Genomic DNA, 23,126 nt, shown 5'->3' with positions numbered 1-23,126 from the left:
CATGAATGTTTTGAATGTGCACACAGGAGGCTGAACATGTTGACCTGTGGTGTGGGAATAAAAGACAAGGTTAAGCACGAGGGTTGGTTTGCGAAGGTAGGATCTAAACGTCCTAGGACAGGTCGAAGTAGCAGGTTATACCTCCTGCAGGGACAGCTGCGAGTGCCTCAGCAACTCGTTCATTGATCAAAGCCGTCTACTGGGCTTGAGTTAGGTTAATACGTCCTCCGCGTCCGTTCATGATCTTCACAACGAAGCAACGTATGTGAGAAAAGTGTCGCAAAAGTGCGTAGGTGTGGGATGACAGTAGAGAGTAAGCACACAAGGTTCAAATAGTAGTTATCATGTTAACTAATGCACAGTGTGAACTATCTAACCGACAATATAACATAAATCATACCACCTATTGTGTCGAGTCTTGCACGTGGAGCGAAGCGTCGTTGTGGATTGTTGAGCACTATACAGGTTATAGTCTGGTTTTGTCAAAAAGGTTTTCTCTTTTTAAAACCAAGTTCACTATAACCAATGGCTCTGATACCAATCTGTCACACCCCCAAAATCCACCATGTGGAGTACCACCGCTTCGAGGCGTGACGTGACCAGGATCGAGCCACCAATCATATTGAGCAACGTATTTAAGTAAATAAAACCAACCACAATACAATTGGTGACCAAAAGCCAGTTAACCAAGTTTTAAATTAAACAGCGGAAGCATAAACATAAATTCAAAAACATAAGTTCGTAGTTCATAAGTTTAAAGTCCCAAAACATAAGTTCCCATATGTTTATATAGATTAATTACTAAGTACGGGACATAACAGTCCGCATCCCACAACGACCTCCTTCTCGTGCAAGCTCCATAAGCATCTAACGACCTGTAAGGCATGTAACAACGAGTCAACAACAAAGTTGAGTGAGTTCACGTTTGGTTATTTAGTTTTAAGTTGTTTCCGAAAACGTGGTTTGTCTTTCGTTGGCGTAATTGCCGTGGGGGTTACCCCGTAGTTGAAAGTAAAATTAACCAGTTCATTCCTTATTACCCAAACCATATCCAAGATCAGTGGGGGCTTCCCCATGTGAACCACTAGACCGCATGATATCGACTACTACGCAAGTAAGTTGTGCCCTACATCAGTGTCTATCATCACTGATGGTTTGCCATATTCCATTAGTACTCGCCCGTCCGACTGGCACGGTGTGTGGTTTGTTAAACCTAATAGCGCTATTAACTAATGACCCGCTCGCCATTGGCCTCGGCGATTAAGTCGATATAAAATGAGGGACTTATGATAAAGTTTTGTCTAGGAAGTTTTAAGGTTGTTGTCCTACCCAAGGAGGACGAACGTACGTAGTTCTACCCAAGGAGAATACGCAGGATTAATATTGGCATCCTACCCAAGGAGGATGGCCGTACATATCCTACCCAAGGAGGATATGTAGATTCAGTTTTAAATTCTTAACCCATTCCCAAACCGCCGGGAATCCCATGCCTTAGAAAGTGTGTGAGCTCACCTCGGTTTGCTCGGTTAGATTCTCAAAGATAGCTAACAGTCAAGGTCGGTCAATCACGTCCAAGTATGATTACCACTTAGTTTATTAGTGACTTCAAATAAGCACAAAATTCCTACACGCATCTACCACATAACATGCATCACTTTAACGATTTATGCCCATATAAACTTCCCACCTATTCCCATTCATAAGCAAACATACGACATTGCACATAACACTTTTATTGACATATAACATGTTAGATTATTCTCAGGTGACCTACCCGACATTTAGACACGCAAATCACCACTTATGTCGTTTCAGCTTTTATATTCAAAACTGGGCTGTTTTCGGGGATTTTAATAAAATAGTTAACTTACTTCAAAAATTCCCAAATTTTTACAGGATGTCTTATATGATCCAAATTTTATTGTGTAAAAATATCGGGGTCCAGTTCATTACCAATATTTTATAGAAATTCATTTACCCGACTGCAATCAGATTTGTTACTTTCTGATTGCAGTCTACGGAATAATTCACTAAAAATTATTCGTGAGTCCGATTGATGAAATTCCAGTTGGAAGGTCACGGAGACAACAGTGACCATCTACGGTAAAAATTCCATGAGCTAATTCTACTCAGTTTTTAAGTTATGATTTCGAATACAACACACTTTTTCTGCAGTAAAAACACAGCTTGAGCTGCTGTCCAAAAACAGTCCTTTAAAAATAGTAAACGTTCTCGAAAAATTACGATTCCAGTGCCATTTGTTCGGTTATTCAAAAATACATAATTTAGGCTTCAGAAAATCAATTTTTAGATTTATAATGGTCCAGTTACAGCCTGTTGAAGTCGGCTGAAAATGTAAATCAGCATAGTTATTTATAGTTTATTCCATTCAATGTTCTTGTAAATAGCATCATACTACAACTTTTAACTACAAACAAGATGATCAAGGGTTTAGCAAGGACTTAACACTAGCTTAAAGCTAGGGATGAATCTAATGAGAAAATGTTGAGAAAAGATGATGAAAAAGCTAGAACAAGCTCCTTTGAATGCTCTTCAAGATGCAACCTTCATGGATCCTTCAAAGCTTTGAATGGAACTTGAATATGAAGGAGATGGTGATGTCAAAATGGCGGTGATGGTGGCTGCTATGGGGGAGCCGAAAATGAGAGAGAGAGAAGTGAGGTGAGAGAGTGAATAGGGTGCATTGGAACTCATGAGCCACCCTATTTGTAATGAGTGTGATTTCTTGGCCAATGTAGCAAATAAAGGAGGCCCAATCACAAATTAGAAGAATTATTTGGTAGAGATTTGAAATGATTAGGGATGGGGTCCATGGGGATCAAAAATCGGTTGGGGGGGGGGTAAATTGTACAATTTGATGATTAGTGGGTAAATAATTAGAAGGTTAAGGGTATTTTCTTGAATAGTGAGTGTATGTCATGTTTCTATAGTGTGTAGGGAATTTTTGAGACCATAATTATTTAAGAATAATAAAATAATATTTCTGACAAAATTTTGGTGTCTCGGGTAATGTCCGGTTGTTCGGTCGGATACTATTTCGTTAATTTGTTTAATTGTTCCGTAAGGTGTCTTATAGGTATATTTTTGTAACATAATTAATTTTCAACACACAGGAAAGCATAACGGACTATTTAATGACCTTTCTGTACACTATTAGTATGTCAACAAGTACATGTAAGTATAACACAGTAATCAGAGAGCAGTTAAGTAATTCTACATTGTCGTCAAACACTTTAATTATCAATAATAAATTGTACGGAATACATGGAATTTTGAGGGTTGTCACATTTGTGGCCCTAAGGAGTTGTGTACTACCTGGAGAAGTTCAGTAGCTCAAGGATTTTGGTCTTGATCAGATATATGATAACTTCTAGGCCTTGAACTCTGCTTGTTAGATCTTTTTGGGCTTTTGTGATATTGTTCTGTTGAGTTAGGATGAAGTTGAGAGCCTTGTTTTGTGCAATAGCATTTTCACTCTACCAGCTCAGGGTGGCTTCAGCAGCTGTTACTGATTCAGGAATACCATTTGCACTAATGGTTGTTGGGTTCCTGATTTTCCAGCTATGTTTGGTTTTTTGATGGGTATGTTCAAAAAGAAGTTAAGGGTGGAAATTCAACTTGGTATTCAGGGGAGCTGGAGGCTAGAGGTGTTGTTCCGAGCATAAAGTATTCGCTTAGTTGGGTAGGTGGATGTCTCTGTAGGGGTGGTTTTGACCGTTTAGGTTTTGGTTTTGAATAGCCATACAGGACATAGTTGTCAAACTTTCCTGACGGTTCTCCAAGAAGACCAACATTTGGACCTCCGGCTTCATATCTTTTCTTTAGGGCATTTTGGGATCCATTTTTCTTTTTGTTTTTGGTTTCCTCCTTGTACTCAAGTTGATATGCGTTGGCCAGGCATTCCTGGCAGTCGCAGACATCGAACGGGAAGTGTGGTTCGTCTACCGGTTGAATCATGCTCCCCGTAGAGAAAATTTCTCTTCGGTCTTGTTTTGCAAACCGAACTTCAACTTGTCCATCCTGATGGCGGACAAAGTCAGGGTTTGTTGTTGTCTGAACCGGTACTTGGTGGATATGTTCATAGTTTGTTATCCATTTTTCAGGTAAAAGCTTTGTAAGTTCTTCTCTGGATAATTGTTTGGGAACATATGTGAAGGTTGGTGTGGTGTTGGAGTCAATGTCTATGAGCAGAGCATCGCAAGAGTTATCATGCGATCCGGGAACCATGATGTCCAAAGAGTGGTTTTGGACACGATATGCCATTTGGTAGTGAAAAGTGGCCTGAAAGGTGTTGACCTGTGGCGTACCACCGATATGAATTTGGGCGTTCAAGGCTGTCGACAATGAAGGATCATTGAGAGCCATATTAAAGTTGGGATAGAAGGTGATAAAGACGGTTCCATCCTTTGACGTCGTTTGGATGGTACCGATGCAAGCGTGCTGGTACTCCATAAATCTAGTATCGACTAGGGTGATACGAGAGAATGTTGTGGTAGCGACCCGAGCCCAACTGATACTTCAACGACTATTGACGACCCGGGCCCAACAGCTAAGAATCTTTTTGTGAATTGGGTTGCTCTTCTCACGTGAACACATGCATGCAGGCCAGTCCTAGTCCTTTTTAATTAGGCTGCTATTTTTAATTCAAGTTTATTGTCGTTATTAGTTTGAATTATTCCAAGTATTGCTGGGTCAAGTTTGTTTCCTTTATTTTAGCCATGATCACGTGAGATCATGGGTTAGTTATTATCTTGTAATTCTCCTATTTAAAGTACATGGAATAAAGCAGAAAAGGACTTTTGGCTTAATTCAATTTCTTTGTTTAAGATTCATCTGTTTGAATCTTTCGTATCCTAGCTAGCTTGATCTTGGCGGTTCGAGTTGTGACCAAAGGATCACGGTTCAAGTTCTCGAAGGTGTATCTGTATTCGAGAAATTGTATCGTTGCCCAAAGGTGCGATTGAGTGGTGTAGTTGTAACTTATTTACCCGTTGTCGTCAAAATTTAACCGCTATTTTTGCCTGGTCCAGTGTTGTTTGTAACATCTGGTATCAGAGCTGAAGAACGGTTCAGTTGATTTCGATTTTTCTTACACAGTAACCAACGGTATGGATCCCAATCGACAAGGTTTAGAGCAACAGGTCCAGTTGTTGCAGGAGCAGGTCCGTGAGTTGTCCATCACTGTTGAACAACAACAGAATCGTGATAGAACACTATCTCCCAGACGTTATCAACGTGACGATGATTATGACACTGATGACTCGGACGCGGGGAATTATAATCGGTATAGGTGACGGGAAAACCCCTTCAGTGACATTAAGGTTGACATCCCCGAATACGATGGGCGTCTTGATCCGGACGAATTCGTGGAGTGGTTACGTACAGTGGAGCGAGTGTTTGATTATAAGCAGACACCCGATGAGCGAAAAGTGAAGGTTGTAGCTTTGAAACTACGGAAGTACGCTTCCACATGGCGGGCTAATGTTTGTTCTAAACGGGAGCAGCGGTGAAAAGATAAGGTGATGAGTTGGCATAAAATGAAGAAACTAATGAATGAGAAGTTTATGCCCACGTACTATTTACAAGACAACTTCTCCAAACTTCATTTTATTAAACAAGGTTCAAGAATAGTGGAAGAGTTTTCTCAAGAATTTGAAGCCCTTATCATGAGGTTTGGTTTGAATGAGGACGATCCTCAAACTTTAATTCGGTTCTTAGGGGCTCTTGACCCAAAGATTGCTAATGTTATTGAACTCCACCCCTACTCGTTGCTAGCAGAACTCACTATACTCGCTCACAAGGTTGAAGCCCAAAAAAATCCAAAGTTAAGTATGAACTCACCCGACCCACTGCCACAAAGCCCCCTATCCACCCAACTTCTGTACCCGCACCCAAGCCCTCCGTTTCTAACCCACTCAGACCCACTACCAAACCTGAATCCTCTAACCTTCCCAATCGAGCTCCAAGACGTTGTTTCCGATGTCATGGGCTTGGCCACATTGCTTCAGAATGTCCAAATACCCGAGCTATCACCCTTACCGACTTCGAAAGCGTTGATAATCCAAAATATGATGAAGACCCGTCTGATGTTACTGGTGAGTCCGAACGAATTCTTGAGCTTTTTCCTGATGAAGGTGAGTGTCTGGTTATTAGAAGGGCCTTAAATAGTACTGTTGCACAAAAGAATATTTCACAAAGAGAAGCTATATTTCATACTAGGTGTACAGTGGCTAACAAGGTTTGTTCTGTGATCGTGAACCGGGGAAGTTGCACCAATGCCGCCTCCCAGGCCATGATCACCAAACTAAAACTACCCATTACGGTCCATCCGTCACCATATACAATCCAGTGGCTCAACCATAGCAAAAGCATTCAGGTAACTCATCAAGCCCTTATTTCTTTTAGTATTGGGAATAAGTACCAGGATGAAGTATGTTGTGATATTATTCCTATGGATGCATGTCATTTATTGTTGGGGCGCCCTTGGTTGTATGATCGAAAGGTCCATCATGATGGGTTTAAGAATACCTATTCTTTTGTTAAGGAGGATTAACATAATCACCCTATTACCTTTAGTACATGAACACCATAATAAAAACCAATCAGTTTTGATTGCCACTATTCTCAAAACAAATTTTCGTGAGTTTCGATCCGTCAAGGAACTCATACTCATAAATTATGTTAGAGAGGAAGAACACCCAACGTATTTGAAGTTACACCCTATGATTGAGCCTTTGCTCGAACAATTTGCTTAGGTGTTTCCCGAGGAGATCCCGCCCAGTCTTCCACCGTTGCGAGATATTCAGCACAAGATCGATTTATTTCCGGGGTCTATGTTACCTAATAAACTAGCTTACAGGTCTAACCCGCGGGAATAAGAGGAAATCCGCAAGCAAGTAGAAGGTTTGTTAACTAAGGGCCTCATTCGAGAATCACTCAGCCCGTGTGCGGTTCCGACTTTGTTAGTACCCAAGAAAAATGGCGAATGGCTTATGTGTGTGGATAGTAGGGCCATAAACAAGATAACTATTAAGTACAGGTTCCATATTCCACGCTTAAACGATCTGTTGGATGAATTACATGGGTCTTTTGTGTTTTCTAAGATTGACTTGTGATGCGCTAAAAGTGGTCTAATTAAATTAACTAAAATCAAACCCTAAACTAGACTCTCTAAGTTTTAAATTTATAACTAAGACTCTCTAAACCTAGACCACACAACCGGCAAATGTACCGGTCAATGTAGCATAGCCTAAGTAAGTCCGAGTGTCGAACCCACAAGACTCTACTGACTACGTTTACTAGACTCTGACTAGACTGACTCTAACCTAACTGTTTTGTTTTTTGTTTTTCTTTTTTTTTTTTGTATTTTTTTTTGGGGGGGGGGGGGTCTAACAAACTACTAAATTAACTAAAACTAACTAAATTAACTAAAGCTGAACTAACTTTGGACTTTTACTCGGATGGTGGAAACACTATCTAGACTGAAATCTTGATTGCTTTTAGTTATAATTATATTTGGAAGTTGTTTACTATGGAACCGGGATCATAAAGTTCTCACCTTTTGGGAAATCTAAATGACTCCTAACCCTTCTCAAGAGCACGCTATGACACCCTAGAGGTTGTTAGATTACCGGTTATTAGACTCTTTTTCAAGACATCTAATGGATTTATGAAAGTATCCTACGAGGCTCACTCCCTGTCGAGATCTAAACCAAGGATAGACTTGTTTTCTCAATTAGACTTGCTAGACATTAGCCAATAGGTTTACTCCTAACGAAGCTCCTACCTTTTAGTTTAATGACTTAGACCTAGCAATAACCTCGCACCTTTCAGCTATTGACGATTAGTAGAACACTTGATTTTAAGATTACCGAATATTACTCCTAAGGTTAGTTGCGCAATTTCACCCTAAAGAGTAAAGATTTATTATGTGATATAGACACTCACCAAAATCTAAAACCCTAGCACGACTCTATTATGTGATAAAGACCGTCACCAAGAATCATACGAAGCAATAAACAATATTCAAACAATATCAAGCACGCAAACACATCTAACCGATGGAACAAATCGCCTACAATTCATAAATAATCCACAGAATTCATAAATCCATAATAAGAATCAGAACTTTAGCAATCATTCATCCAATCTAGGTAGTTAAATAAAATTAGCCAAGAAACATAATCTTAAAAACAATCAAACAAGGTTTAGAACGAGAATTCATTAGAATAAAACAAGAAGACTAGAAAATAAAAGAAACCGAATAATAAAACCCAGTAGTTTCTTGTTCTCCAAGCTTCCCGTTCGATCCTGATGATTCCGTGGCCTTGAACCTTGCAAAAGATGCTTCACAATTCGTCCCTTGCTCCTGCCTTGCGTCTGATGTGATTCTCCTCCCGTTGTCTTTTTTTTTTCTTTAGTCGCAGCCAGCCCCAAAAAAAACCTCTACGGCAGCCTCCCACTTGTCGTATTTGTAATGGTCTCCTTCTGCCAATAAATATTGCCAATTCCCTACTTTTATCAATATATCTATACAACCTAATAAAAGCCTTAATTAGGGGACACATGTCGCCCTCCTAGGGCCTCTGAAACTCATTTTCCCACCAAAATATGCATTCTCCTCATTTCCCATGAATTAACCCGACACGGGATCCGCATCACTCATTTGGGTCCGATAAGTTCATTCCATATATAAAGAACAACCCGCTCCTTTCATTCACATACTAGGGTTTCCAAGATTCAGCTTCTTCTCCAAGCTTCCTCTCTCAATCTCAAACGTCTGATAAGGTAAATCAAACATGTTCTTTGTAGATCAACATAAATTTTGCAATATATATTGATGATTCTTCATGCTTGATTACTTATTTTGTGTTTTGATTTCCCTCTATGACGATGCCATCTTTTCCATACCTAGAATCTTTCTTCTGCTTCCTAACCTGTTGTCGTTTCACAGCTCCGACTCAAATGGCTTTTTGAAGGAATTTGTAAAAGCCTCTTCAAGTTTCGTCACTAATTCGATCCTTCACTCGCGATCTAGGGTTTTGCTCCAAAAACCCCTTTCTCTCATCCAATCCATCTACTTATTCTTCTTCAATCAACAGGTTTGTATACACTCGATCCTTCATCCTTTTTATGTGGATTTCTCTCAATCATGTATACGATTTCTTCAAGCAAACTAAATATGATTGCTGATTCTATTAGATTTTTTATATTGATTGTAATGGAATACTCTTGAAAATTTAGGGTTTTGATTCGTTATTTTGATTCCCTCATCAATCACTTACTCTTTGCCTCTCATTCGCACCTATGTGAATCTGATTCTAATCTGTGTCTTCATCATAAATGTTAGATTTCGTCGATGAATCAACCAAGTAAGTCATGTGTTTGTTGATTAGTCATGTGTTATCTCATTATTATTATTGATTTAATTTGTTCTTTGGGGGATGGAGGGGGAACGGCAGTTGCGATTAATATGTGGTTCATATGTAATCTTCCGTACATTTGGTGTTATTTTAAAGTCAATATATTATTATTAATTTGAGTTTGTTACGCGTTCTAGGGATATATTTTTTATTAGTTATAGTTATGTTAGTTGTTTAATTGACTTATGTTTGGATTTGTGATTCTTCGTAGCCACAATCATCTGCCACTTTATGCTTTGGCGATTTCTTCTTCAATTGATATTTTGTTTTTCTGAATCCATCATATTATCTAATTAACCCTATATATTTGTATATGTTATACTTAGGTTTGTATATGTTTTACTTTGATTTAGGTTATATTGGTGTTTCTGTTCAACATCTGAACCATAATGTTAGCACAATTGAACCATAATGTTAGCATAACAGAATCTATTGTATCGTTGTCTCAGTTTTGGGGGTTATTGTATAAATAGTGTTACTGTTAGCACAATTGAACCATAATTTATAGTGAAAGTTTTGTTAAAAATAGTGTGTTACCATCTCTGAAGTTAGCAGCCTCCGCTTTCTTTGACGGGTAATTTTCTCTGTTTCTTCTTTAATTCAATGTGTTTTCTGATACCAGGTTGTTTAATTTGATAGATTGTTTGATTTAGGGGTTATCATCAGGAATCGATTATTGAATAACATCTTATTTTAGGTGACTGATTGTTGGTTCGTATGTGACGTGGAGATGCCTGTGGATGTGAGACGAACGATGCTAAAGGCAACAGGTTCTCCATTTTATAAACTTTATGGGTTCTTTTAGTCTAATTTTCTTTGTAATTAAATCTCCCGTACAATTACATCTTTCCTATGTGTTTAATAGAATTATTCTTCATTAGGACCTTTATAGTTACCATACATATGAGGATCACCTTATATACTCCAGTATTGTGCTTCTTATGTCAGATTACCTTCTAATATAATCATGTAACTAGACTAGACGGCATATTAAAAAAAAAAAACGTTTGCAAGTTTGACCTTTTCATTATATAGTAAAATTAATTTACTACAAAAGTGAATGCAAATAATTGCTTCTATCATCTGGATACACCAAAAGTGAATGTAATTAATTGCTTTATTTTTAGCATTATTTTATATAGAAACAATTGCTATTATAATTTCCCCATCGTATTATTTGTATATCGAGTTATACATATTTTTAACATATGGTATTAATTGCTATTAGGAAGTAATTACTATTCAATTGTATTTTTATAAGTTATTGTTAATGTTAATTGTGGTATCCTTTTGAATTTTAGTTTCTGGTCTCTTTGTTTGATTTTGTATATGTATCATATTGGCTGTTGTGTAGGCAAAATTTTTTTCTTACGGGTTCGGAAATTTTCGAGGGACGAACGATCGACTGTTTATAACTAAATTTCGGCTTTTTCTACGGGTGTGATGTCAAAATACACGTATATGTAACACTAATTTTTGTTTTGGTACGGGTTCGACCGAACCCGTACGTCTCTATGTACCTACGCCCGTGCATATTGGTTGATAGCTATAGTTCAAATACTATTACGAGTGCTCAAGTATTCATTTCATCTTCAAATAATTCTTCAAATAAGTTTCGATATGTGATATTATTTTTGCTTTGCTATCTCAGGTTGAATATGCAAACACAGTCATTCGAAATCGTTAATTTTAGGGATTTTTGATATAAAGATTGTTATTCTTACCTTGGATTTTAGTTCCTTATTACTTTGCTATGTATGTTATAGTTTGTCCATATTCGATCATCATTGTTGGATTTACAAACTTATCATGTTGAGTTTGTTGACATTGAGGATGAAATCAGAGAAGGTAATGAAGAAAAAGAGTAAAAAGGGGGAAGATGAATTATTGCAAGGACTGTGGAGCTTTGTTTAGAAACCCACGCACCAGAAGAAGCATATGAAAAGCTATTCATTGCAATTTCATCTAAATGTTGTTAGATTATCACTTTATCTTTCTCACTTTTAATATTTTCTATACTGGGAATTTAGCCATTAATTTTTCTTAGAAGCCACACTAATAACGCTTCTGATTTTTTTACAGATAAGGATCCAGAATTGGATCAGAGATCAAGTTGCTCGGGTTATCTGAACAATTTAGGGAGAAATTTTTTGAACATGTTATACTTATTGAATCTTGATATGGGTTAATGAGGGAATGTAAATGACTACAGAGTTTGATGGTGGTACGAATTTGTTCCTTTTGACAAAAATGTGGTATGTCCTCATTCTTTCGTTGTTTTTTGGCCTTTTTAGTCACTTTTGTATTTGATGTTACTGAAGTTTTTCTACCTGGGGCGAGTAGGGTGGTGGGTCAAAACGGGTCAGTTAAAAATGGCTGTTTTGTTTCAGGTTGAAACGGACCCGGGTCAGAACAGGTTTCGGGTTGGGCTGTTTAAAAGATGTTAAAAAAAGAGATTACACAGTTAACTACCCAAAAGAAACTAGAAAAACACAGCCTAACTAAAATAAGATCACTGGATGTCGAAGCACCTCCACCAGCCCACAAAAAGAGAAACAACTAATAAATAATGTGACTAAAACAAACAAGGTCCAGTAAGTATGTAACCAAAGCCAATACACTAAAACCACAACTAAACCGTTCCACTTTAAATAGTCTTAACAACTCTACCACAATTAGCTAACTAGGCCCTTTCAAAATAAGTGAATATATACCCACCATAAGCAAACTAAAACCAATATGTAAATTGTACTATTGGAAGCCAATGCACTGAAACACTCTTTATGCCTCCTATCTTTTCTAATATTGAGACCCTATAACAAGATAAAACCCGATAACACAATATGACTGTCATATTTTATCACACCATAACCGAACCATGGAATTCCCAAAACTTGGAAATTTGATATGCAATAGAATATCAACTGCTTCTTATTCAATGAATGGAAGCAGTGCAGATTTTCTATTAATTTGAACGTGCTATGCGCCTATGCTTAACGAAATAATATTGTTGAGCTTATAAGAACTTCCATTTGTTTAAGCTTGAAGCTTTGATTGTTAATGCTGCTAAGAACTTCCATTTGTTTAAGCTTGAAGCTTTGATTGTTAATGCTGCTACTAAGTTCAGTCGTAAGTATTATTTATTATTTTCATTTATAAACTAAGCTTATCATCTTAGTTGTGTGATTTTTTTTTAAACTGAGAAGGTTTAGTTGATTCTATATTTGTTTTTAGACATATATAAATACATACAAAACTTTATTGAAGATGTTGATGCTATTTTTTTATTTGCTATTAGTTTTCGTTGAAGATATTTGTATTAACTTTTTCTATTTACTTTATTTAGATGTAGATATTTTATTGAGCCGAACTTTTTAAAGAGTTAGGTATTCTATTAGTTTAGCTTTATATAGATTTTTGAATTGTATGTAGTTTATAATTTAATGTAGTTTGTAATTCTTTGAGAAAGAATTGTAATTTGACAGGTTTCTTTCCGAATTGAATTATGTATTGGGTCAATTTGAAAAGGTTCGAATTGGTGTATATATTGGCTTGAATTGGGCAGGTTTGGAATGGACACAAAATGCCAAATAATTTTTTTTCAGCTTACATTATAAGGCGGGGTCCATCATAATAATTTTAATAATTTTTGAAAATGTATTTTGGATTTAAAGACGGGGTTCATCATGTTTAACACGCCCCGTCTAATAAAAACCGCTTTTTAAGAAGCAGTATTTTAAGACGGGATTAGAAACCCCGTCTTAAAACCTAAATCACCCCGTCTAATGCTCCATTTTATAGTAGTGTGCTGAGTTATCTTATCTCTCAAGTCCTACAACTCATGGCGATTCAGTTCTCTTGATCACAACTATCATGAGTTCACTATGTTTAATATAACAAAAGGTAACCCTCAGTTTTAATTTAGGAGTTTGTAATACATGGTTTTGTTAGATCTATAGTATGATGCTTCGTTTATTTTAATTTTCAACTTCAGATTTTCATAACAAGTCCATGCATACAATTTTTTATGATCAGTATAAACCTATTTTTTTTTCTAAAAATAAAAAAACATATCATTTCTTAACACCGCAAAATTCGCGGATATTAGCACTAGTTGAGATGATAAAATATCTCAAATAATAATAACCTTTTCTGGCCACCTCCTTTTTCTTCATTTAATTATATGGCAATTTTTTCTTTAAATAATATATCTTTTTTTTCCTTTTTTGTGGGTGTCGCCTCCAATATATGATATTCACTATAGTTGGCTTCTAATACGGCTGCCATTTATTCTGTTATGGCCATAATGAGAATACCCTTCAAATATAATAATAGTAGCAGCAATAACCTTTTTTTCCTTTACCTTCGTTCATTCCTTCAAATCATCATATGTAGCCCACCTCCTCTCAATAATAATATATGGCCAAATAGGCTTCACAATGCATCTACATGTGCAAGTTGTCTCTAATAGACAACATAGAGATAGTGGGCTCGGCCCACTCACGGGAAATGGTTGCAATTTTTATTCGGTCTCTGGCGATCTATTCTACTCAACTTGCTAGTTATTTATTTATTACTCGATTTCGCTCCATTTGCACCAGGACAAAACACAATATAAAATAATATAACACTAAACTAAATAAAAACAAATAAAACTTATACAAAAATTATACAATTTACACGGGACAAATATGTGTATTTTACCCCACATCAACTTGCGTAGCGGGTATCATCAAATTCGAATTTTCGAAGGCGATGAGTGGAAGACAACATTTAAAACCAAGGAGGGGCTTTATGAATGGCTGGTGATGCCTTTTGGGTTATCTAATGCCCCTAGCACGTTTATGCAGCTGATAAACCAAGCGATGAAACCTTTTTTGGGCCGTTTTGTAGTCGTATATTTTGATGATATTCTTGTTTATAGCAAGAACACTACTAAACATGTTAACCGTTTGCAGCAAGTGTTTTCTGTTTTGGCTAGGGAAAAACTTTACGGGAATCTCTCCAAATGTCAGTTTTTCTAATCGCAAGTGGTGTTCCTTGGATATGTAGTTTCTGCTAATGGAATTGAAGTTGATGATTCAAAGGTTAAAGCTATTCGTGATTGGCCTGAACCCACATCTTTACAACAAGTTCGCAGCTTCCATGGATTGGTTTCGTTTTATCGTAGGTTTGTTAAAGATTTTAGTACCATTGTGGCTCTGTTAACGGATTTGTTGAAACAGAAGACGTTTAACTGGACTGAATCTGCACAAGCTGCATTCGAAGAAGTGAAATATAGATTAACATCCACACCGGTGTTGGCGTTACCCAGTTTTGATGAAGTTTTTGAAGTCGAATGTGACACATCCGGGGTTGGAATTGGAGCTGTTCTCACTCAATTAGGTCGTCCTGTGGCCTATTTCAGTGAGAAATTACATGATGCTAAGCTGCGATACTCAACTTATGACAAAGAATTCTATGCATTGGTCCGAGCACTCGATCATTGGCATCACTACCTCATTGCAAAAGAGTTTGTCCTACATTCAGATCACGAAGCATTCAAGTATATCTAAGGGCAACATAAGCTTCAACCTCGTCATGCTAAATGGGTTGAATACATCCAATCCTTCACATTCACTATCAAACACAAGTTGGGCAGTCTGAATCGAGGAGCAGATGCTCTATCTCATCGGGGTTTGCTGATACAAATGTTGCAACCCAAGATTGTTGGGTTTGAATTATTTAAAGAATACTATGAAGGTGATAATGATTTTGGGGAGTTGTTCAGCAAGTGTATAAACCATGTTGTTGATGACTTTCATTTACATAAAGGATTTCTCTTTAAGAGTAATCGGCTTTGTGTACCTTGTCATTCTATTCGTGAGGTAATCATTAGGGAAGTTCATGAAGGTGGGCTCGCGGGTCATTTTGGCATCTAAAAGACAGTTGAAATGTTGAATTCTTATTTTTATTGGCCGAAAATTAAAAAGGATGTAAGCTATTTTATACAACATTGCCTTGTTTATCAGAGAGCTAAAAGTAAGGTACTAGGTCATGGTTTACACTTGCCTTTACCGGTTCCTCAAGCACCATGGGCAGACGTAAGCCTCAACTTTATTACTGGTTTACCACGTTCAGTCCACAAGTCCGATTCTATCATGGTTGTGGTGGATAAGTTCTTTAAAATGAGCCATTTTATACCTTGTGCCACTACGCATGATGCGGTATACATCGCTAATCTTTATTTTAGAGTGGTTGTTCGTTTGCATGGTATACCTAAATCGATGGTCAGTGATAGAGATACAAAGTTTTTAAGTCATTTTTGGGTGACCCTATGGAAAAAGATGGGAACAAAGATCAAGTTTAGTACATCTAGTCATCCACAAACGGATGGGCAAACTGAAGTCACAAACCGCACGTTGGGTACATTACTACGAGCTCTGGTTCAAAAGCATGTCAAGGGTTAGGAGGAGGTTTTAGCAAAGGCAGAATTTGCCTATAACAGGGCCCCACACTCTACAACAAAGTTGAGCCCTTTCGAAATTGTGTATGGCTACAATCCAACAGATCTCACTGTTATGGATACTTCAGTTAAGTTCAGTAAAGAAGCCGCTGATAGAGCTCAAGAAATCAAGAAATTACATGAAACAGTCCGCAGTCGAATCGAACAAGTTAATGCCAAGGTTAAGAAGCGGGTCGATCAACATCGTCGTTTTATTCAGTTTAAACCGGGTGATTTAGTGTGGCTGCATTTCAGAAAAGAATGGTTTCCCATGAAACGCCGGTTGAAGCTTAGTCCCAGGTCGGATGGTCCGTTTAAGGTATTGGAACGTGTCAACGATAATGCTTACAAAGTGGGTTTACCAGGTGAATTTAGTGTACATGGAACGTTCAATGTCTCTGACCTATGGTCGTACTATGAAGATGATGAGGGTATTCCAAGTTTGAGGACACACTTTTCTCAAGCCGGAGAGGATGATAATGACCCGGGCCCAACTGATACTTCAACGGCTACTGATGACCCGGGCCCAACAGCTAAGAATCTGTTTGTAAATTGGGTTGCTCTTCTCATGTGAACACATGCATGCAGGCCAATCCAAGTTATCCAAGTCCAAGTCCTTTTTAATTAGGCTGCTATTTTAATTCAAGTTTATTGTCGTTATTAGTTTGAATTATTCCAGGTATTGATGGGTCAAGTTTGTTTCCTTTATTTTAGCCATGATCACGTGAGATCATGGGTTAGTTATTATCTTGTAATTCTCCCATTTAAAGTACATGGAATAAAGCAGAAAAGGACTTTTGGCTTAATTCAATTTCTTTGTTTAAGATTCATCTGTGTGAATCTTTCGTCAAAACTTGAGTGGTGCAGCTGTAACTTATTTGCCCGTTGTCGTCAAAACTTGACCCGGGTTGTTATCACACTGGTAGTCCTTTTCTTTCGTGGATGGTTAGGGCTTGTCTTGTGGCACCAAAGTGGATATGGGTATATCCTTGGAATAGACAGATCCTTGGAAGATCTGAGTGAAGGGTAAGAGGGACGAGGTGTTCGGAGGTTGTTGCTGGGAGTTGGTGTGAATCTGTGGATTTGAATCCTGGATCGATTCCTTGACCGTTGAATGCATATAATCACGTAAGTTGTGCGGAATCCAATCACGTTTGTGGATAGAACATGAAGACGTAATTATAAACTGATTTCTATTGATATTGTGACAGTATAAAACCATGAAATCAAATGGACAGAGTTTCCCCACTCTAGTCACCAAAAGTTATCAAATGACAAGACCCTACACTTCTATTTATAGGCAACCTCCATACGGATGAACATACCTAGCGGATGGACTCCATCTGGACGGATGGACTCACTTGAACAAAAAAAAGCACGCATTCGTTCGGATGGACTTTGTGTCCATCCGTCCGAATGGACTATAACCATTATTATCTTGTTGTTCAACTTAGTTCAACACCGGTCTTGTTACAACTGATAAAGCTACGTTACGTGATTGACGGAAGTGATAGACATTATGCACTCACAGACCCCCCCCCCCTTGGATATTACTGCAGTCAATCTCGTAGCTTTCTGTCTTTTCTCTCTCTCTCTCTCAGAGTCTTTACAAAGTGATAACATTCTCCGCACCACAGACTCTCCCTTATACTCTAACACCTCTATATGCTCCCCTATCATTCAACTCAGGCTCCCCCTTGCTTTAAGCTTTCGTGCTTTCAGTTACTAGGATCATAATCTGGATTATTACCTGCACATCTCAAAACCTTTATAAGATATTTGACAATTCAAGTTTAGGATTAAAAACCTAGCTCTAAACATTTAATCATGCATAAGCTGGAGCATTTCAAATATGTGATTGTACAGGACATTGTTTGTTCACCGAAATCTGAATTTTACATCTAACAGTGAACAATAACCTGTCTCAAATTTAGCAATTTAAACACCATTTAAAATCTCCCAAGAACTATTGCCTGGCCCTTAAACACATATATTCAGAATACTGGCTCTAAATGTAAATGTAACAGTATGTAATTTTCCAGGATTTCCTGACTCTCCCCCCCCCCATCAAACAACTTCAAGTATTTGACAATTTAATAAAAAAACAAGATCGTAACCTGATTCTAATCATCAGAATATGACGGTTAAAGTATCCAAAACTTTTATCAAATAATCATCCAAGTCCAACTTAATGACCTTAGAGATTTTCACAAACTGTTTTTGATTTTTCATTTAAAATATCAAGTTTCAAACCAATGAACTTGTTTATTTTTAGACACATGTTTAGCTTACTTAGATTTTGAAACTCAGCTTTCAAACATCGGTTGTCAAAAATAAAGTAGAAACAAAATCTTTTTGATTTTTTTCTAAAACATAAAACAGTAAAGAAATATTTACAGACAATATTTTTGTTTGAGTTCACATCAGAGGATCATATCTGTTTATAAAAAATCACTTGCACCGTTGAGCTATAAACACCTTAAGTTCTAAATGATTCACTTAGATTGTCAGTATACTGATTCACTTAAAGTTTCACACGAAGTTCAACTGATTCGAGATTCGCGTGTCTCACCTCATAATATACTCATGTATCAAGATTCTCTAGATTCAGTCTTACAGATGAATATACTATATTGATATCTGCACTCTGGGTTAATGCGAGACCTTGAGAGCTAAGGTATGAACTACCGTTAAATCAAAGAGATGAAGGCTCGATTTGAGGTATGTCCCACTTAGGGATCTTCTTCACAACCGCACTTGATTCATATCTTTCGATATTTTTCAATTTTTATGCAGAGGGAAAGCTTTTAAAGTGCGCAAAGTTTTATACAGGTCTAGGCCAATGCTGATGCAAAATCAGAAGACCAGGTATAGTAACCCAAATATCAAATAGTATAAAAACCTAGTATCTCAGAATCAGGCAACCTCTCAACCAAGATTTCGGGGGTTACCCATATATCCGAGAGATATTCCCCACGAGATAAGCAAGATATTGATATTTAGGTTTATATCTCGAAATCAATCTACTAAATGTGTAAAAACCTATTGGCATATCATTAGAGAGATCGTTTATCACATTTGAAGAAAATTTGACAATCCGATGCAGATAGCTTTGTCTCGCCATTCATTTTCTACCTATTATGCTCTGTTTTGCAGAAAATACCCGCATGATTTACAACACACTGATCTTTAACAATGTTAAAACCATTTAATCATTTGTGAAATAATCATGTTTGTTCAGCCGTGAGGGTTTCAGCATATTCAATCAACACATTTTTTAAATTTTTTATTTTTAACAAAATAATCATTTTTTTTTCATTTTTCAGTTTTTTGACAAAATAAAAACATATTTTTGGTTTTTTTATAATCTTAAATTTTTAGGGTTTTTAATATGGTTTATTTATGTATAAAAACGAACAAACGCCCTGTTTCTCAGTTGCAGGGTTCAGACTACTCTCGTGCCAGACTGCTCCTCTCCTTGATTTAACATTCTGCTGTCTTCAGGAGCACCTGCACATACAATTAACTCAATTACTTGAACAAAGTAACCCAAGCCTGTTTTGTTTCGTTGCCACCCAAATTTGACCTTTTGAAACCTTCCTTTGATAAAATCTTGGATCAATTTTTGGTTTCCAGATTTGTTTTGATTCAAACTTGGATATTTTTGGTTTCCAAGTTTGTTTTAGCTTTTGAAAATCAACCTTTTGTTTCCAAATCTGTTTAGGTTCAATTTTGGGTGTCTTTGATTTCGATTTCCAAGTTTGTTTTGTCTCAAACTTGGTTGACTTCTTAACCTCAACTTTATTTTTCCTTTCAACATCAGCAGGCTTCAGATTTTGACACTTGCGACCAAGATGTCCAGTTTGATCACATTTAAAACATGTTCTTTTTGAAACATCTTTGGCCTATTGTTGTTGCTTTTTTTGGCCAAAGAACTCTTCATTAGACTGTCGTCTAAATTGGAGTTCTTTCTCTTCTTCTGAACTTTTTCCATGAACAATGGTCATCTTTTTATGATAATTTGTCTTTTCGAATCGTTTCTTTTGATATTGTTTTTTTTTATAACCCAACCCAGCCTTCATGTTTTCTTTTTGTAACCAGGTTTGTTATAAAAAGATTTCTTGCTTTTCCCAGCAAATTTTGAAATTTCAGTTTTCTCAATTTCTATCAGTTTAAAAACTTTGTCAATCTTTTCTGAAATCACATTCTGAATCGGAACTTCAATATCTGAGAATAATTTGTCCGATCCAATCATGGTATAAGCCAATCCTATCAGATCATCATTCGCATCTTTCTCAAATTTTGAATTTTTAAGATAATTTTTCATGAAAACTTTCCTCATCTTCAATATGTGATTCAGACTTATCTGTTTTGGTAGACTCCTCTGTCAGAACGCTTTCAACAACCTTACCTACCACATCTGAATCATCAAGATCATCAGGTTTGGTGTAAGTCAAATCGATGTTGTCAGATAATTGGTCAACCATGTTTATTGTTTTTTCCACCTTTTCGCCATCATAGAATGTATAATTACCCTCCAACGGTGGTGGAACTTGATGGTATTCTAACCCAATTCCCTTTTTGTTCTTTTCAGACTCTTTACCATCTGGTGTGATGTTGAAAATACGTTCCAGAATATATGAAGAAGCATGATAACTTTGATGTTTATTAACCAATTTTTCTTTTTCGGCTAGTTCTTGTGTAAGTTTAGCAACTTCATCAATATAATTATTTAGAACCAGTTGTTTTCCTTCATATCTGGCTTCAAGAAATTTAGTTGTTTCCTGACATGTTGACAATCTATCATCCAGACTTTTGACTTTACTCTTCAAAGTTTCATAAGCTTCTTTTACCGGTAGTATGACAATTTCATTCCATCATACTCTTTTTGCAACTCTTAAATAGTTTTATCTTTTTGAACACATTTGTTGCAATTAGCTAAACACTTTTGTTTTAAAACTTTTTTTTTGCAAGATTTTCACATTTCTATGTTAGCTCCTTTTCTTTTTCTTTCAAAAATCTTTCATATTCAAGCATTTCATAACATTGAATACCTTTTCTACTTTAGTAAACTCAATGTCTCTGGATCTTAGATTTTTATCCTTTTCAGTACAAACCCTGCACGTTTCCATGCATTTCTTGCACTGTTCATCAATTTTATGATCAGTTTTGTTTGATATTTTAAAAGATTCAGTTTGAGATATTACCTCCGTAGTCGACACCTCAGCTTCTTTTGCCCTCCTTTTTTGATCTTCTTCCTTCCCATGCTGTTCTTCAGCAACAGCTTCATTAACCGGCTTCTCCAACTTTTCATCAGCTACTTTTTCTTTCTTCACCTCCTTCACCATGTTCTGGCTTTTATCAACAATTTCCTCTATTGCCTTCTTCTTCTTCTTCTTCTCTAAGCTGGCATAGATCACCTTGTTTATTCCTTCCTCTACCTTTTCTCTGTAGTGTGGAATCTCTTCGAGCCCTCAACACCAAACTCCCATAGTTGGAATTGCAGCAACTAATGCTTCAAAATCTACCTCGTCAGGATCAACTGTTGGGTTTCCTTGAGGATCAACATAACATTCTTTCTCTTGATTCCATCTATTTGCCCATCTTTCTTCCCTGTACTTCTTATACTCTTCACTCAAATATGCTCTGCATGATTTTCTTCTCGACTTTCTTTGAACTCAACAACCAACGCCTTTTTCTCTCTTTTCTCTTCCTTTATGTATTTACTCCAGTCAACCCTTCTTTTTCATCATCTTGAATCGTCACATAAGCTTGTTTCCTCTCTTTTGATGACAACCCTTCCTAAATTTGCTTTTGGTTTGTTCTTGATGGTTACTCATTGTTGCGATGATAGATGGCCTTTTTGTAGTAATCTTCGTGAAAAGGATTCACACTATCATCTGCTTTGTTGTTTGTGCATTCTCTTTTGAAATGCCCCTTTTGTTTACACTTAAAGCAAGAAACTTTAGCTATATCTGTCACACCCCAACCGAAGGCGGAAATCTCAGGGCATGGCACTGAGTGAACAGATTGTCAAGAGAAATTCCATAACGACTAAATTACCAAATAGTTAATACTATGTCCCATACCATAACCCATTCAAGTAATCTAATTATTACAGACAACAATATTCTCAAAACAAAAAACATGTTTGACAACTCAGATTATAAATATAAATTAATTGTTCATCTGTTTCTAGACTCATCCTAACTCGATTCCACATAGCAAGCATCCTAGCAGATAGCATCCTAAACACCTGTCACATATGTTAAAATACGGGTCAATACACATAGTGTAAAGGTGAGCATACAAGTTTGATAATAGCATATAGAGTTCGAAATAGTTTACGCAAAATCAACATGTAATATGTACAAAGTGAAGGCAAGTAGGTTATTGACAGAGAAATATGCACAGACGTGACTGCAAGTTGTAGAATGCGCAACACATATCCCCACTGGGACACGTGAAGTAAAGCCCTTAACAACCCCTGTCCCCGACAGGTGCTGAGTCTAAACAATAGTACTATCGTTGCTAAGGTGTCAGGCAACAATCACCGTGTTAACATAACATACAAGCATTCATCGAATAACACATAAAATGCGAGAGCGATTAGCGTATAAATAGTGTTTGCGTTGTGTGTAGATTGTGATTCAGAATAAGTAACGTATGTAACACCCAAAAGTGCTAAAAGCAAAAAGGGTTTGAGTATACTTACAGATTGTGTTTAACAAATAAACATAGCCTTGGATTGAAGGGAGCACTGAGAGAGATTAGCCTGAACAGTTAATGATAGCATAACGATAAGCGACGCGCAAAATGGTGCGAAATGTCAAAGGGTCGGACGGTAACCCGATCGGATGGCCGATCGATCGGATGACAATCCGTTCGGATGGTCATCCGATCGGGTGACCATTTGATTGGGTTGTCATCTGATGTGTTTGTGTATGATGGTTTGCCTTTTGAAGTTTTCATTGTAGCATTTTGAAAACAGAGAAGTATCTCTACCCTTCAGGTCGATCGATCGAACGGCGGTTCGATCGGGTGACGATCCGATTGGTGGGACACTTAGTGAGAACAAGTTCACAGCAGTTTGTCACTCGATCGGATAGCAATCCGATCGGGTGGCAATCTGTTGGTCTCTGTCCATGCATTGAATCATGTTGAAAATTGTTTAAGTGTTGAAGTCCAAACATCAGATG

At 37.1% G+C, this 23,126-nt stretch overlaps 1 protein-coding gene and 1 long non-coding RNA gene across 7 annotated transcripts; one reads left to right on the top strand and one right to left on the bottom strand.

Moving 5' to 3' along the window:
* Positions 1-3,609: 3,609 nt before the first annotated feature.
* LOC110870120 lies at positions 3,610-4,386 on the bottom strand. The gene has a single exon (XM_022119322.1). The coding sequence runs from the start codon at positions 4,384-4,386 to the stop codon at positions 3,610-3,612; it is 777 nt and encodes a 258-aa protein (XP_021975014.1).
* A 4,262-nt stretch (positions 4,387-8,648) lies between these two features.
* On the top strand, positions 8,649-16,620 carry LOC110873028. Of its 6 annotated transcripts, none has more exons than XR_004865438.1 (6): positions 8,649-8,808; positions 8,975-9,122; positions 10,141-10,213; positions 11,287-11,414; positions 11,526-11,698; positions 14,425-16,620. It is a non-coding gene; the product is annotated as an uncharacterized LOC110873028 (long non-coding RNA). The 6 variants fall into 6 exon arrangements; XR_004865439.1 differs by having other exon boundaries at positions 14,496-16,618; XR_004865440.1 differs by lacking the exon at positions 14,425-16,620 and adding an exon at positions 11,787-14,416.
* Positions 16,621-23,126: the final 6,506 nt, after the last annotated feature.

Source organism: Helianthus annuus, chromosome 8 (assembly GCF_002127325.2).
Source record: "Helianthus annuus cultivar XRQ/B chromosome 8, HanXRQr2.0-SUNRISE, whole genome shotgun sequence".
In the NCBI taxonomy this organism is placed as follows: Eukaryota; Viridiplantae; Streptophyta; class Magnoliopsida; order Asterales; family Asteraceae; genus Helianthus; species Helianthus annuus.
Note: the sequence above shows the minus strand (reverse complement) of the source record. Positions and strands in the feature narration are given on the sequence as shown.